General features: G+C 37.6%; 1 protein-coding gene across 1 annotated transcript in view; it reads right to left on the reverse strand.

Moving 5' to 3' along the window:
* Positions 1–1645: 1645 nt before the first annotated feature.
* LOC104463117 (BMP/retinoic acid-inducible neural-specific protein 3-like) overlaps positions 1646–17871 on the reverse strand; it is a gene marked incomplete at its 3' end in the record, with an annotated part of 144813 nt that continues 128587 nt past the window's right edge. The window contains exons 4-7 of the mRNA XM_010075312.1: positions 13769–13874; positions 11407–11678; positions 7965–8161; positions 1646–1802 (exon numbers count right to left, since the gene is read on the reverse strand). Of these exons, the coding sequence (XP_010073614.1) occupies positions 1646–1802; positions 7965–8161; positions 11407–11678; positions 13769–13874 (732 nt within the window). The remainder of the gene's footprint in view (positions 1803–7964; positions 8162–11406; positions 11679–13768; positions 13875–17871) is intronic.

The raw sequence follows: 17871 nt of genomic DNA on the forward strand, positions 1-17871 counted from the left end.
TACAACTGCTTTGTAAGCTTCAGGGGAAGATTTTTATTATTACTTCAGTAGGGTAGGTTTCTTGGTTTAATTCTTGGATTAATTCTGAAGTTTTAGCAGGCAGAGGATAAGAACCTTCCCCTTGAACCTTTGTCACAAGCTGAAAGTACTCACATTTTCTCTAATCAAGAAATGACTTGTTTCTTATTCTCAATCTAAATATGACCTTGACAGCAAGTTCACTTTTCAGAAATCGAAAAAAGACTCCAACAGCTGTCTCTGCAAAACCCAACATTTGAAGGACATTCCCTGCATCCTGTCAGTTTTTCTTTCGGATGTGATTTTCATTCATTACTACTTTAAAAATGTCTATATCACTACCCTTCAAATGGATGTCCTTTGGAATTCATCGTAAACTTTCAAGAAAAATGTCTCAAAAATCTATCGGTTATTCTGGAGGTTTCTTTGTGAACATTTTGACAATTTCTACAGGGTTTACAAGTATTCCTGCAGCATAGATGTTCCAATTTCTATCTAGTGCTAGCTATTATCTTTCTATAGTACTATAAATGCACATGATTCATAGGACATAATTCTTATGTGTAGATTTAGACATAACCTCTGTCACCAAAAGTTACCTTGCTAGCTCCTGGTCATGCTGGTAACTCCTGTAGTTTGAAAACTGAGTAAGGTAAATAAACATGGAATGCATCACAGAAGGATAGTTCAGGGAAGAGGATGAGCATAAATTAAAAGTGTTCTTGGAAAACACATTGAAGTAAATAACCAGTGTTAAGCTGTTACAAGAGAAGATTTAAGAAGCTATGAATCAGAACAGACAAGACTAACTTAGAAGAAAAGAGAGGCCACAGAGCTATCTCCCTCTTAATAAAGACCAAAGCTGCCAAGGCAGGTTGGAATTCCACCAAGAATGAGGGGTTTTGTCACTAGCTTTGAAGGGAATTACATTATGTCCCGTACAGGCTGGACATAAGTAGAATAATATTAGATCGAGCCTTCTGCTCCTCCTCTTATTACAATGTCACACAATTTTTAAGGTGTCGGAGAATGCAATGCCATGTAAAACTTTGTTAAGCTGATTTGCCAGGTGCTGCTTTAGCAGGAGTCATGTAATGCTTTTAGTTTTGGAACAGGGGCAATTCTATTGATGGGACCTGACTGGCTGTACCTTCATTCTGGAGTAGGAGATGAGCAGTTTAGACATTGACTCTTGGAAGAAATTATGCACATCCCACCTGTTCATTTTATTAAAACAGTGACACCTCCACAGGAGTGGGAGAGGTGGGAGGGAGCACTGGTCGCAGAAGGAAGGACAGCTTGGTGTATCTGTTAATGCTATTGATTAAACTTCCTGACAACCACACAGGGAAGTTAATTACTGGGAGGCAAATTAACACACTTGCAAGATAATAGAGAAAACAATAATTATATTAAGAACTCAAGGGGCTAAGTTTTCTTGGCCTTGAGCCTGAAGCTGTAAGCACAGTTTTAAAGAAAACCACCGCTCTACTGCTCAGGGGCAAATAGTCTGAACCATATCGATTGAAGTCTTTATTCACAGTGATTAAAAAGTGCCTTCAAATGCCAGCGAGTCTGTTCAGACTTCATGAGGAGTCTTTCAATTAAGATTTCAAATGAGACTCACTTTGCATCGCAAACGGTCTTTTCTGGTCAACAGAGAGCCAGACTGTGCTACCTGAACAACCTGAGCGATCACACCTCCTGTGGAGCGCGTACAATGAGCTGGCAAGGGCCCTTCGACCCGTGCGTTCTCTCGTTCTTCTGAGTCAGTGAAAACAAAGCTTGTTAGAGAGCAAGGTCAAATTTTATAAATTAAAGAAACCCTCCAGTATTCAGTTTTAATTCCAAATTTCATTTTTAAGCTTAGGTTACATGCATTTGAATGGAAGCACAGTAACTGGAAAAGCATTAACGTCAGTGGGCTGTGGTAAGAGAGAACTTCCAGTGGAAACTGTCTTCACTGCTAATGACAGTGTGGGACTCGAAACTTACAGTCTGTCTGAGATGCCAAATCAAATCCAGTCATCTTGCAATGTTATTTAAGACTTGGAACCTCAACATAGAGTCTGAAAGTCAGTCTGGGCACTTTTCTTCCATTATAATTGTAAGAAGTTTCCTCCGATCAGGGTGTACATATAGCAACATCTATGTTTAAATTGACATTTCCAAATTAAACCTGCAGTTACTTTCTGCTCTTTTGCTCATTTTTAGTAATTTGGAACAGGTATAAATGAGATATTTGGTACATTAACCATGTTTTAAAATGTCAATCTTACAATGCAGATTCTCTTTTTTTTTTTTTTTTTTTTTTTCCTTTTTTTATCCTCTTGTACTAGAAGGATCACAGGGAACCCTACAGACACCAAGATAATTTTCACCTAGTGATTAAAAGGCAGTCTGAACAACATAACTGTAGTTTACACAGGAATTATTAAGGGCATTGTTTAGATCTTAGGGTTATCATTACTGCTAGCCATACGGGAGAGGGGCAGAACCCAGGCTGATGTCTACATGATGTAGTCAATTTGCAGGCCTGGCAGCTGGAAAAAATGACATTTTTTTTCACTTGTCAGATAGGTGACTTTGATTTGAAGATAGTGAGAGGCAATAAAAAAGAATCCCAAGGTGCCCACTTTTGTTAAAGCATTTTTTAGGAAGAATTCACTCCAGAGGAATGGCAAAAATCTGTGACTTATTGGGATGGTAAAGTTATATTAGATTTTTCTGACTAAATAGAGGGATTGTTAAGGTTAAACATCACACACTAAATTCAGACTTGCTGTAGTTTTGCTGGAGTCATCCATCAGAAAGGACCTGACACACTGTGATCACAGCAATACTTTAAAATGCTTGTCTGATGGAAAGGAGGAGAAAGAATGAATGACATGAGGGACCCCGCTTGCGTTCCTTAATGCACTGCTGGGAAATATTAATGTAATTCATAATTAAGATGATTGCACGACTTCAGCTGACATCAGTATATAAAATGATGAAAAAGCTAGTACTTATCTGATGATGCAAACTTCTTTCCCCAGGTTTCCTGTGTCTTTATGCTATGATTCACATTTGATCTTGAAGATTTGGATTTGTCGTTGGCTGTCATCATAACTCATTCTGTCACCCGGACATCTAAGATTTCTGTCTTCAGCAATGGGCAATCTATTTAAATTTATTTACATATTTAATTTATTTTTATTTTAACTTTAAATTTAATCTGTTTAAAACTAAGTTAAGAATTTAACTTTACATTTTGTTAAAGTGGCTGGGTTTCTGTGTGTTTTATTTAAGCATAAATTTTTTTTAGCAAATTAAGTAAGTCTGATTGCTCTGGCTACGTCTGCTATTTTTTCATTGTTACTCAAACTGAATGAAAGAAAAAAAAAACAACAGATTTATTACTACGTGCTCATAACCTAAGGGTCTCTACTTGCAAGAATAATGACTATAAAATTATCTTCCCTGATAAATAGTAAGAGATATGTGTGGGTTTTGAGATCAAATATGATCACTTGCTATGGATGTACGTATTAACTGATTCAGTCTCTGAGTTTGGAATAGTCTTAGGATTCCTCCTTTACAGCTTCTTTACAGCCTCAATAATCATGAAGGCAGCGTTGCCTATCTGTAGCAAATTCATAGGGCTAGAAGAGGGTGTAAAGAATTCTCCTCTGAGCATCTGCACTTCCACCTCAGTGCCAAGTGTAATTTCCAGTCTTGATTTTACTGTATTTTACCACGGTTTGCAATCTGGGTATTGGAAACCACCTTCACTGTGAGAACAGGGTTTGTCATCCTTCACAAGAAACAGTAGAACAGTTCAGAAGCCTGGAGTCAGCACACAGTGCTATTTTATGAGGACACGTAGTGTGACCAGAAATGGTTGGTCAATCTTTTGAAAAGCTTGTGACTTAGACAACTCAGATGTCTAGACAGCAAGACCACCACCAAAGTGTGAATCGCAACATATTCCATCTTTTAGTAGTATTCAATAATAAAATTTTTGGCCAAGTTTGCATGTAAGTTTCACTTGATTAAGGTCTAGGTTAACTTCAGCAGTGAGAGAACACTAATTCTTCACTTTTTCCAAGACCATCTTTGGGCTTCTGTTGTGCGTGGTTTTAAAAAAAAAACAGATTTGCCAATCTGGGAAGTAGATTTGCTTAGTGGAAGGAGCCTTTCTTGTTTCAAACTTGACATTTTACAGTATGCTCATATTTCATACTGGAAAATGTGAACTGCAGGAGAAGGGAGACAGTTCTGAAAGTGTTGCATCAAAATACATTTTGCACTTTTGAAGATGGAGATATAAATTCATGATGCTATTAAATGGATAATTCTCTAAATCTAACTGAAGATTATGGAATGGTGGAGATGATCTCTCCTATTGCTTTCTATAGATTTTACATAAACATAATTATATAAGATGCAAAAGCTACTCCCCAAAAGAGAGTGAGATGCCTGAACGTCCTCATCTTCAGTATTAATTATATTTAATTTAGTAATAAGCTTATCATCTCCTCTATTAGAACCTGCTTTCTTCAACCCCTTAAATCCAATTCTTTTATACAAGGAATTTTGAGAACATCATTAGTTCAATCATTATAAAGAAATGAAAAAATATATAATTGGACTGAGGAAGCAGGAGTCTAAAGTCTCAAAAGCAACCTGTGCTGATGCAAACAAGAAAACTTTGGTAACTGTGTAGTGCTATACGTTAACAGAGGATTCAGATCTAATTTTTAGGTGAAACTTCCAAAACTGTGAATTTTTTCAGACCATTTTAGGTCAGTATATGTAAAGAGTAACCAAGGCTCAATAGCAAGACATCTTGGAGTTATTAGGGAATTATGAAATGCATTAGACATGAAATCCAAATCCAGTGAATCCAAGGATTTAAGAAGAAATAGCTTGCAACAGCAATTCACTTCAGCTAGTATTTTCGAATCAAAGCAACGATGGAGGATGGATGTACAATGAAAAATAGTTTCAGCAAATATTAATGTGAAAGTTAATAACAATTTACTTTAGCTGTACTGATACCACTGGCACTTTCTGTGATACTGAAATTTACCTTTTGAAATACCTCTCCAAAGCAGGTAGATACAGAGTGATTGAAAAAAAAATCAAACTCCACATTTTGAGAAGTTTATCTTTTAAACTTGTAGAAGGATGCACTTCATAATATTTACAGGATGACTTTTGATGCTTAATCATGCCTGTGAAACCACATGTCTGGTAGTGTAAATAATTTTTTTGTTCAGTGGGCCAAGCTCTTCAACATCCTAGATGACCCTGGCTCTGATCTACTTAAACTGACACTGAATATTTCAGCCCAGAAGTCAAATCTGTGAAGTTAAGGGACTACAACTGATTAAAATAAGCACATATATTGACGCTTTACTGAATCATCTTTAAACCCAACTGTGACAGTAAAATTTCTGTCCAATTTGTTATAGGCCCTGCTATTTCCTTCCATAGTACTTTGTATTTAAACTAAATGTTTGAAAGAATAAGTTTTCCATTTCAAAGCTACTTTGAAAATATACCTCATAGTATTTGTTGCACATGTCCTCATCCCATGGCTTTCAAATAAATATTCCAAAAGAGATTTTGTTGCCTTCAAGGAAAAAAAAAACCAACTGTTCAGCACTTGGGAAATATGCAAAGATAAGGCAGCAAGCTGCCATTGCATGTGAGCTATGTGAAAATAAATGCTTGGATGGAAGATTTTACTTTCATGTTTCCAGGAGGTCTCATAAATTTTAGCAATAAAAAAAGAAATTATGAAAATGTACTTTTGCCATCTTCTATTCTTTGAGCAACCCTATAATCCATGCCCTCATTTATTTTAATAGCCTTTTTAATTTAGAAAAATGAAATTAAGTTGCAACATGGACTGCTGCAAATTGGTTTTAGATGTCACTGAGCAGACCACCTTAAAAAAAATTGTTGTCTTTTAAATTGTTTAAATGAAGCAGCCAGATTTCCAAAGGCACTCAGCAACCAACCACAGCAGGATTATGGTACAGACAATGCAAGACTATATTCTTATCCTTGCTGTCAGAATCCAGAGCCTGTGGGTGTTTTTATGGGTTTTCATGCTTTTCATGTGTTTTAGAGCAGTGGGTCATAATCTCTGTAAAACACTAAATTGTCAGTAAGTCGTTGACAGAGTTTCACATTAGAATTTGGGGTTTTTTTTGTGCACTGTCTTGTCAAGAGAGTATCAAAAACTTCAAAAATCAGTAATGTATAATAAGGGAACATATTCACTAACACCATCTTCAACACTGCTGTAACCACAAGCTGTGAAAATCCTCCATACTTAAAAAATTTGAGAAATTTTCAACTTTTTCTTCTGACTCTCTTTTCCGTGTGAAAATGATTAGCACCTGAATGCTTAGATCAAACCTTTTTCCTGAAGTGGAAAGATAACATTTACTGAGAGGAGGAGCTAGACAAAAACATGCTCCTAATATTAGGGGCAGAAGGGGTACAGGAAAATTGTCAATGTTAGAAGAACAACATATGGAAAAGGTGGGGTGGGCTACAGGTACATTAGTGGAGATTGCAGTGCTTTAAACTAACTGATGTAGGTGGACTCCATATTCTGGAATCTCAGTGAAACTTAGTGTCTTGTGATAACAGCAGGTCAACTAGATTATCTAGTTATCGTTTTAGGCTACAAATTCCCATGAAAGGCTAATTTCATGCACATTAAGAAAGAGTAGATGAAACACTGCTTGATTCCATTAGAGGCGGTATTTTTAGGCCAAGTGTTAGATGATAAAAAACCAGCTTCATGGAATGATGTTCTCAGAGACAACTTTGCTTACACATTAATTCAGCCAAAGGCCTCAAGAAACTAATGAAATTTGTTAATAAAGGTTGAACAGCTTTAGTATGGATTTTTGGTAAGGAAACAGCTGCTCATTTGCAAGCTTAGTAGCTGAGTCTGGAGGCCACAAGATACAATAAAGAATAAACAGATGGTTCAGAGTAAACAGTTTAAAGTAGCTCTTGTAATTTCTTTGAGAACTTAGTACATACCCTGATATTGAGAGGTTATATGAAGCTCATTGAGCTAATAGTGATCAAGTACATATTGCTGCAGGGCAGCTACAGAGATGGAAGGGCAACCAAATTTACTGAGAAATAAATTAAATACTGCTCCATGTCCTCCAAAATGAGATTCTAGTAGTCAAAGATGCCAGAAGAGCCTGAGTGAAATGAAATCTGTGCATAACGATGAATGACACCTTCTGAACAGGAACATATTGGTTCATCTAATCCATAATAATCATAGTTGCTCAAAAAGAGAATTGTCACTACCACTAAACCCAAGGATGACCAGAGTCATCCTATGTGAAAATCAGGAAAATTCTTTGATCACAGAGTAACAGAATGGTTGAGGTGGGAAAGGACCTCTGGTCCAAATCCCTGCTCAAGAAGAGGCACCTAGACCCACTTGCCCAAAGCTGTGTCCAGATGGCTTTTGAATATCTTCAAGGAGGAAGCTCCACAACTTCTGCAACCTGTGGCAGTATTTGGTCACTCTCACAGTGAAAAAGTGTTTCCTGATGTTCAGACTGAAACTCCTGTGTTTCAGTTTGTGTCCATGGCCTCTTGTTCTGTCACTGGGCACCACTGAGAAGAGCCTGGCTCTATCTTCTTTGCGCCCTCCCTTCAAGTATTTCTCTACATTGGTAACATCTCCCTCTGAGCCTCCTCTTCTCCAGGCTGAACAGTCTCATCTCTCTTGGCCTTTCCTCACAGGAGAGACGCTCCAGATCCTTCATCATCTTTGAGAACTTCTCTCCAATACGTCCATGTCTCTCTTGTACTGAGGAGCTCAGGCCTGGAGGACACAATACTCCAGATGTGGCCTCACCAGTGCTGAGGAGAGAGGAGAGATCCTCTCACTTGCCTTGCTGGCAACACACCTCCTAATGCAGCCCAGGATATCATCAGCCTTCTTTACTGCAAGGACACATTGCTGGCTCATGGTCAACATGGTGTTCACCAGGACCCCCAGGTCCTTTTCTGACACACTGCTTTCCAGCTGGATGTCCTGGTGCCTGGTGCAAGAGTCCCCAGGTGCACGACTTTCAGCTTCTCCTTGCTGAACTTCAGGAGGTTCCTGATGTGGTACATGCTCTCATTTCACCCAACATTACATTAATCTAACGAGAGTACTTGTTGCAGTTGGACACGTTGGACAGTATGCAAAGAGTTGTCATACTATGCTATTAACTTTTTGCAGTTGTAATTGCACTGTTCAGGACCTTTGACTTTTAACTAGGTACACACATTTTTCTTTCCCATCTCATAATTTAAAAGGTAAAACAATAATGTAAAGCGCCTAGTTTGGAAGAGAGCAGAAGGCTGTAGAAAAAACAGTCCAGTTGCCTTTTTTTTAAATTTTCTTTATTTCTGGAAATCCAGATGAAGAGTTTCAAAGACACAAACTAAATTTACCTACCCATTGATTTCAAATGGGATTTAGGCACTGAAAAACTGCCATTTTTTTCCTTTAAAAAAATCTATTCCTCAGTTGTTTTATCTTGAACAGACAGAAGGGAGAGATAACACCGACAGTAAACAAACCATCTTAAATAGAATATTTGCTTCTTCCTCTTTAGTTTGAATTCTGTCCACAGATCATGTGCATAACCTCAAGTGAACCCAGTAAGATTTACTGGTCTGTATTAGGGGGACAAAATTTGTTTCTGGATTCAGAGGACTATTTTGTTACATGTAAGGTAAGGCAGGGTTTGGAAGACAGAGAGTTAGAAAATCAATACACTTGCACTTAGCTTTACCTGAATGTTGAGTTCGTAGTGTCAAAGAATGGAATCAATCTATTCATTCCTTCCTCTGAAGTTAGTAGTAGACTATATGGGCCAGTAGTTATCTTATCTTGTCATTATCTTGTCCCTTGTCTACTCGGACTCTAAATTGCTAAAGAATCTGTCCTTCTTTCACCCTTCTCTTTTCTAACTAATTTATTTTTATTATAAATTTATTAGAATAAAACAGCATACTCTTATCTCAAAAGCTGACTCCCACTGATTTGGACAAAGACTGAAGGATAAATATCCCACATCAAAGTTATAAAGTATCTTTTTAAAATATAAGTTTGGTTTAATAAAGGGCACTTTTGTTCTCAGAACGTGCTGTTAACATGAATCAGATTGTGCTGATATTTGTTAACAGTATTTTTCACAGTTTAAATCTTGCACAAGCTCTAAATTTTTCTGAATATGTCTCAGTAACCACTGGCTAGAAATGATTACAGACTGTGTGTGACAGTTCTGGAAGAGCTGTTCAGACAGTAATATATGACTTATATAGGGAGGTTGAATGAGCAATGACTAAGCTATCTATCAAAAGTTCACATGCCAACTTTTTCTCAGCAAAGTGTGTACGCATACAAGGTTATCTATCTCATCTTTCCATGAACATCTTTATGTAAAACAGTTTATAAGTTCAGAACAGAGGTTTTCTAAGCTACCTATGAGATGTGGAAGTCATGCTTTGTATATGTATTAGATTAAAAATTATTTAAATAATTCAAGAGCTAAAGAATGGGTGTGGTATACATCTTAATGTTGTTAATAACCTATATTTCACACTTTTTAGTAACCACATCTACTAGCAATTACCTAATTGACAGATGTACATGAAGTTGCCATTTTAGTGATTCACACAGAGTAGCTAAAGAGACTCTTTTAAAAGTACAGAATTTAACTCTTACTAATTTTTCCCCTGACATTCATGTCTCAGTCCTGAACATAGGACTATATGTGTAGCTGACAACTATTCAAACTCGTAAGTAATTTGACGCCCCTCTACAGCTTGCTATAAGAATCCTCCACAGATTCAAAAGTGTGTGCTCTTTCAGTTTGACTAAAATTGCTGTTAAGTAGGTGCCATCAAATGACATTCTTCAGGCACTGAACAGTGTCACATCACATTCAAATAGGACAAAATACGGTACACAATTCTGTAGAGTCAATATGCTTGTCCTAGTTTGCAAAGTAGTACACGATAGCACAACTCCATAAATGCTTAAAAAAATCAAAATAGTCATTGGGAAAATGCATTTTTACATAAACAAAACCAAAACATAAATTCATGCTTTTATAATCAGAGAAGTCTGTGATCTTCCAAGGAGAAATATGGTAAGTTCTGGTGTCCTCATGCTGAGAGTGAGACTAGGGCTAGGAAAAGGGCCTGAGATCTCCCAAACACACCCAGATTTAAGCATTAGGTCTCACTAAAAGTTACAACTGAAAGTTTAACTGATATAGAGTCTATTGAAATTCTCAACCTTGAATTGGGAAATCAGTCTTTAACATAACAACAAATATGAAAAATGAATGTATACAATTCACCGTTAAGTATTGTACCGATATTTCTTCTCTCCCACACTCTTCCATGACCACTGAATAGACTTCTTCCCTCTCTCTTCTACTGACTTGTTCTCTTTCTCCAGTAAGCCTCATTAATAAGTGTGATTTTTGCTTTTTTTCTTGCTTCTCCCTTATCTCTCTCATTGACTTTTTTTTTTTTTTTCTCAGTGATTTTTCCCAGGTCTGCTAAGCTCTCCTTACTTTTCCCACCATCTGGCTAGACAGCTGTTACTGGTATCACTGAGTGAGTGAGTTGTGAAAACAGTTGTTCAGAAGCTGATTTTACTTGTGGTTCCCCTTCTCTATGGGACTGGAAGTTCAGGACGGGTGAAATGATGTATGAAAAAAACCTCGGTGCTTTAAAGAAAACTAATGTGGCACAAAAGTGTTGTAAAGACAACATGGAAAGGTCCAGTTTAAACAGAAATCATATGAATAAGCAAGTTGCCAACTGTGACGGGATAAACTGTTAACTATTTGGTAAACGAAAAGCTGGCTATGCTCTCCATGTTGGCTTCATGGTATTGCTGGAGGGACAGGATAAAGAGGAAGTACAGGAGAAACTTTGACCCAACACCGAAAAATTGATCTGAAATGAAGCAGCTGTTTCAGCTGCATTACCGAACAAAGACATAGAATACCCATACAAAGTGTATAAGCTGACTTTGTTCCTCATTTGTTCTGCTTTCTGTCTCGTCCATTACACTTGGTCCGACAGGGACCAAAGTCCTCACAGCCCCAGACTCCACAAATTATAGCAGATGAATATACTCAAACACAGGTGCCTAAATTCTATTGTAAATACCCAGACTGCTGACGATCACAAGGTGAGGACAACACTTCCTATCAGGAAGTTGTAATAATTAAGACTCAGATCCAGGATTCATTTAAGTATGTTTAGTTTTAGATGTGCAAACCATCCTGGAGATTTGAGATGGAGTCTGTCGTATAAATATTTTTTGTGAGATACAGCCAAACTGGCAAAAATTTTATAAAACATCTCACCAGATTCTTCAAATTCACTGTTGTATGCATTCCAAGTCTCACTTATACGGAGCAGATTTTCTTCCATGGCTTGAATGTCCATGTAGGGACAGTTGCACTCTGGGAATTTGGGACCACACTGACACCAGCAGTCATTATCCTTGCAGATGAACTCCCCCTCCGAATTGCAGGCAATATAGCTCAGAGCTGCCTGGACAAAATGTTCTTGCAAATACTCAGGCAGGATAACTTGAAGACCTGAAGGGAACAGAGTAAGCGTTATGTTATTAAATACAAAGGAATGCTCGAGCCAAGCACCTTCCCCAACCTATGTAACAATCAAACAAACAAACAAACAATTATGAAAAAGGGAACTATATGGCTTTTCTAGGACAATTTAAGCAGCTGTCTAGTATTTGCACTGTCATATATTTCCCTTCTTAAGAATTCATTTCAGATAAATTCCTCACATTTCCCTCGCAGTATGGAATATCCATTCCACTAACTAGTAGCCTGTGCTCCTCAGACAGAGCGTTCACTGGTGGAATTTCTTTCTAGTGGGATTGTCAAAAACAGAAAGAAAGGATGACATCAGCTTCTCCTTGTAAAGAATTGCTGAATGAACAGCCTCAGAAGCAAGAGCTTTGCAGTAGGGAAGCATGTAGCTGAATTATAATCTTGGTACTGGCAGCTAATGCAAATTTTGAGAGTGCTGATGAAGGGAAAGAAGTCCTGAAAGACAGAGTAAAGAGAAAATATAATCAGAAAAAAGAGATGTGAAGGTAAACGTTTCCATTCTGTACTGGACTTGTTTTCCATGTGCCTTTGACACAACTAAACACAGCTTGTCTAAATAACTCTAGTTACCTCTTCATGATTTTGTAGAGACAAACTAAGAAGAATGGGAAAAACTGGGTTGGAGGAAATTTTAGAAAAATAAAAATAAATTGATATTTCTTATAACATTGGTATTTAATTTCTAAGGGACAGTCAATCGGATGTGATGGGTAGGTCCGTAAAACTTTGAGAAACAAAATTAACTCTTAAATCTACTAAAGGTTTACAACGGAGAAAGGGTGCAAAGCCTAGCTCTGAAGGTGCTTCAAAAAATTCCTGCCATGTTGAAAATCCCTTTGCAAGCTGTTTTCCTACATCATCCTGCCATGACACACAGAAGCCTTGCAAAAGCATGTCACATTGACCTATCAGAACCACAGAGCAGGTGACTCAAAAATTCAGAATACTTGCGACCAGCAATTTAGACTTACTCATCTGAAAATTTTGACCACTGTTTACATGATCCTAATCACGGGAATTGCACCGCAGTGGAAATGACAAGTTCTTTTAAAAAATGCTTCTATATCTGAAACCATTGTATAATTTATTGTTTTTAACCTATTCTAAAGAGAAAGAAAGGAAAGGGAAAAATAATCACATGGATATTATAAATAGGAAGATAATCTTTAACTGACAACCACTGGAAATAATTGTATAGCTACCTGTAACTGCAAAATAAGAACTGTATTCTTCTCTCGCTGTATATGCACAGAGGTATACATGAGTACAGAAATTAAAGAGAACTTGGTCTGTTTTCGTAATAAAAATAAGTTGTTCATACTATATTTGTGTAACTGAAAAAAAGGAATTATTAATGGCCTAATACCCTAGAAGGTGACTTTTTAAAAATGTTCATTTACCCAATATGCTGGTTGGGAAGTGCATCTACTGGAATTAACAAAAAAGACACTAGAAATTTCCCTTTTCCTCTTCCTTTTCCTTTTTCCCTTTCCCTTTTCCCCTTTCCCTTTTCCTTTTTTTCCTTTTCCTTTTCCTTTCTCTCCTTCTCCTTTTGCTTTTCCTTTTCCTTTCTCTCCTTCTCTTTTTTTAAAAAAAATACGTATATGATTACTATTGTTTTTCTCATGAGTGAGATGCCTAACCTCCCAGGTTTTCTTAAAAGTCCCAGGAGGAGCCCTTGGACTCTTTAGTATTTAGAGACTTTGAAAATCTATATCCTTCTCCTCCAGGATGACTAAATGTCATTCCTTGTTTGGTGGAATCTACAGGAATTCAGGCCATTTAAAAGGTGTGCAAGCAATTGCTAAATAGGGCTGTAAAATGTTAACAGCATTATTCAAATTATCTTCTGCTGTGTACAGAAATAGTTTTCATTTCAAAGGCAACGTGAGTTACTGACAATTCCTTCACTTTGTCTAGAATGTATTTATTGCACACACAACAAAAAATTAGGAAAATGACCTTTTATGAGGTGGAAGAAAGGAAAAAAAAGATAATGTGATAAATGTCATTCTGTTCCAAAACAAATTAATGAAATCACACCTACATACCTTGCAACTGAATCTTATTTTCAGGACTCTGAACCAGAACAGAGCTGACAGAATCTAGGTTGTCATAGTTACTGCAGCCAAGGGGGCCAGTCCGCGTTTCTGTTACCTGATGGTGAGGGAATGGAAAGGCATTTGCTGTATTATTCAAAACAGACTGAAGAGTTCAGAAGCTCGTTTCATAAAGTTTCCCTTTAATTCAGCTGGTGGTACATTTCAGACTTAATTAACGTGAAATAACTCAATTTAATTACGAAAAGTATGACTGCAAATGTTTTACCAGTACCACAAACTTCAGGGAGTACTGTTTCTATTTCAGAGAATCCTTACAAATACTTTAGCTGACCAACAGTCTAAAGATGATTTATTTCTTCACAGTTATGGGAATTAGGCAAATTTATTTTGTAAATGTTATCATAAGAAAAAAAAAAAAAAAGGTCAACTGGGTCAACTGTAGTTTCTCAGGAACGAAGCACTGCAGCTTGTGAAGCAATCTTTTGCCTGTATAGGGAGCAAAGGAAAACAGACAGGTCGAATAGACGGGGACACCATGATCTCACATTTTTTAAACTGGGTCAGATCCTGGGAAAAATTCATGGGTTTGTAGTTCCTTCTCCTTTATACCAAGACCGTGCAGAAACAAGAAAGTGGAAGTGGAATAAAAGTAATACAAACAGAGCAGTAGCAGGAAATGCTGGCCATGGGATATCATCCCAGCCTCCTTTACTGCCAATTCGTCTATCATACCCCTTCCCAAAATGCTCCCAGCCACTATCCTGGAACTTAACTCTCTTCCTGTTACCATCCCAGGTTGTGGCTGGATTTACCCTTATCTGATCTGTCTCCATTTTGAATAGAACCACTTCTATTTTCTGTTACTGCAGGTATTATATTACCCTCTGGATCTCCTGGAGAATAAGCCTAAATTATAGGGTCAAGGAGCTCACTTCCAAAACACACACCTCCACTGAGCAGCCAACTGACATGCAAACAGACAACCAACATTAATTCTTACAAACAGAAGGAAGCTTGCTATTTTTTTCTCTGTTTCGAAAAGAATACGAAGGTTTGCTAACGTGACCGGTGAATGTTCATGTACCTGAGGTTTGCCTGGCTCTCCTACAGCCTGTGCTACCGCCAGCACGTGTGGGTGGCTGCAGCTGGATCCTGCTCTTCTTGAAACCAACGAGGTTTCATGTTTTCCAAGATCCTTTGCACTTTTGCAAAGTAAATACAAAACGTCAGGCTATTCCAAGCTCTAGGCACCTTTCTGTCACTTTGAACTGGTGTTCCTGAGCGTGGAGAAGGAGAGTCTCTGCAATGCCAGCAGCCCATGGAGAGCACACACTGAGCTGGCTCCAGCCAAAGCTGTCAGCAGAGTGCCGGCTGCCCAAGGAAGTGAGAGGGAGTCAGGATGTCTCCTCCCTGCATGTATTGGGTAGTCTTTATTATTTATACCAGAGCCAGATTTACTGTGGTTTTTTTGCTTAATCATCCTGAATCAGCACATAGACTCTTGCATGGGCATCAGATTTGGCTTGGACATGGCTGGAATTATAATTTTGATTTACCTGTGAACCTCCGGTCCTCTCCCTCTCCCAACAAGTGGTCTACAATTTCATTCTAAAATCTCATTTTTCTGTAGTACCCTCAGCCCATATACATATAACCCCAGCCTCAGCCCTACATACATATTTATACAATGACAAAGACAGCCACCTACATTAGATAACCAGACAGAAGACAATAAAAGAGAGGTGAATGTTATGAGTTTTATTCTAGCTCAGCATTTATCTATGCAATTCTTTATTTAAAGATCCGTTTATTTTAGTGTTGTTTTGTTTTGTATATTATTTTATTCCTTTCAACCACTTGTCTATAAGGCAATACAGCTTCATAAAGTTATATGAAATGTATGAAGCCAATTTTACAATGCCTATCCATTCTTGTCATTCTTATGCCTGCTGAAATCACAAAGTAAGGAAGGTTGGTAAGTAACTTTCTTATTACTGTGTCCCTTTTTGACCGTGCATCTTCATTCTTCATTTGGATTATGAAAGACATAAGTAGAAACTACCGCTGCTTTGATTATGGGAGTGACAGCACCTGGTGTACACAGGTGTGCCAGGAGGTAGAATGGGGAAAAATCTTCATTAAATGGCTGCTTTGACTTTCAGAGACTGGTTATATAAATCCACTGATTCAAAAGAAATCTATGCATTTGAAAAAAACTGAGTGCGGTTAGATTTCAAAATGACTTACAGACATTCATGATTGTTATAGGTAAGCCATAAAATGTTGTTCTAGTAATAGCAATGATAAATAGTGTTGTATAAATAGAGCAATAAATAAGGACCTTTACAAAACATTATGTTTTCACTCAAATCTATATATTTGTATTATTCATTCTTTTTCAAGTACCCTCGCCTTCCTCTGTCAACTCCTTTGCTCTGGTACGCCTAGCTTCTGTTGCAAGAAGAAAATCGAAATGTATGGTCCCAATATGCAACAAAGAAAGACTAAAGCAGAAAAAAAATCATCCAAACTGCAACTTTTAATGGATGACGCTTCTAGTTAGAGGTCAAAACGATGTAGTTACATATGCTTTTTTATACTCCGTACAAATCCTACTCAACAAAGACTGTAAATCAGGAGAAAAAAATTGAGAAGTTGATACATGAAACTCTCAAATTTCTGTCAATTTTTCTGATCAAATGCAAGGTTTTCATTTGGGCATAACTCATTTTGACAACAAAGCAGACTGCAGAGGGGAAAAAAAAAGGTCCAAAGGTATTAATTCTGTTTTGATCCAAGTGTTACTGAAATCACTGATGATTTTACATTTTTTTGTTTCAGGAACAACAGAAACAAAATTAGAAGAGCAATGGCACTTCTTCGATTGTCTTCCAAGCAGAGAAGTGTGACTATAGTCAGTCCCAAAATCACAGGTGAAAAGTGTAACAATAAAAGATGAACCAAAAAGGGGAGAGGGAAAGGTAAAATGTAAATGCGGAGTTTGCTAAGATGTGATTGCATATGAGCAAAGAACATCATAACCGCATACTTGTTTTGTAAGACCTGCTGTCCTTAAAGGACACTAACTCATAAAGCAAAATACCACAGAACAAAGTTATTTAACAACCAAAACCCCCTAAGAACCAATAACAAAATATGTGTGAAACCATCAGACATGAGCCAGGCAGGGAATTCTCAAGCACCTTGTTTTCAAAGATTATCACAGAACAGGTTTCCCTGGGCAGCAGGCTTTTCAGTTCCCAGAAATAAACTATAACATTTGGCATTAATGAGACAAATGCCTACAGTTTTCAGTCAGTTAAATCTCATAACCATGGCGATAACGACCCGATTATAAGTGCACTGAGAACATACCTCCCAGCACTTAAGCAGGGCTGAATTCCTGTGATATCAGTGGGTAGCATTTCGCTGGGAAACAGTGTGCTTTTTTTGTCCATGATAATTAAGCCTACAGAAGGCTTTCCTAATAAAAGGAAAATATCTTTCTACAGAGATTTTGTTCCTGGTGCATCCTTTTAAGTGCACATAGCTAATATTCCTAACATCATGCCCATTCTGTCTTGCATAAAGGCCTGTCCTCTTCAGCAAGACTCTTTAAAAATGTATTTGGCTTCTAAGGAAGATAACTAAGCCAACACAAAAGAGAATGAGACAATGCTAGTCACTTCAAAACAGGCAGCTGCATTCATATTCATATAAACCTCTTTAATATTTTATACATTAAAATAATGGTTTAGAGCAAACTCATCATATATACATGACTACTCATGGAGGTCTCTTCTGAACTATTGGTGCAGACAGAAGAAAGAGCTAACGTATGGAGTGGGGAGGAACCTCAAGTCTTTAGGATTCTCCTGGATGACTCTCCTCCCAACCTCACCTTCAGGACTCCTCTTCCAGCCCATGTTCCCACACATTGTCATACCTGCACATTCTGCAGTCACTGCTCATTTCACCTAAAAAAAGTTGATCAGATGAATACGAGTTAAATGAACTTTCTATTTAGAAGTGGATATCCTGCCAACTCCCCCCCCCCCCCCCCGACGCCACCATTTTTCCCAAAACCACTT

This window comes from Pterocles gutturalis, unplaced genomic scaffold (genome assembly GCF_000699245.1).
Source record: "Pterocles gutturalis isolate BGI_N339 unplaced genomic scaffold, ASM69924v1 scaffold14557, whole genome shotgun sequence".
Classification (NCBI taxonomy): Eukaryota; Metazoa; Chordata; class Aves; order Pterocliformes; family Pteroclidae; genus Pterocles; species Pterocles gutturalis.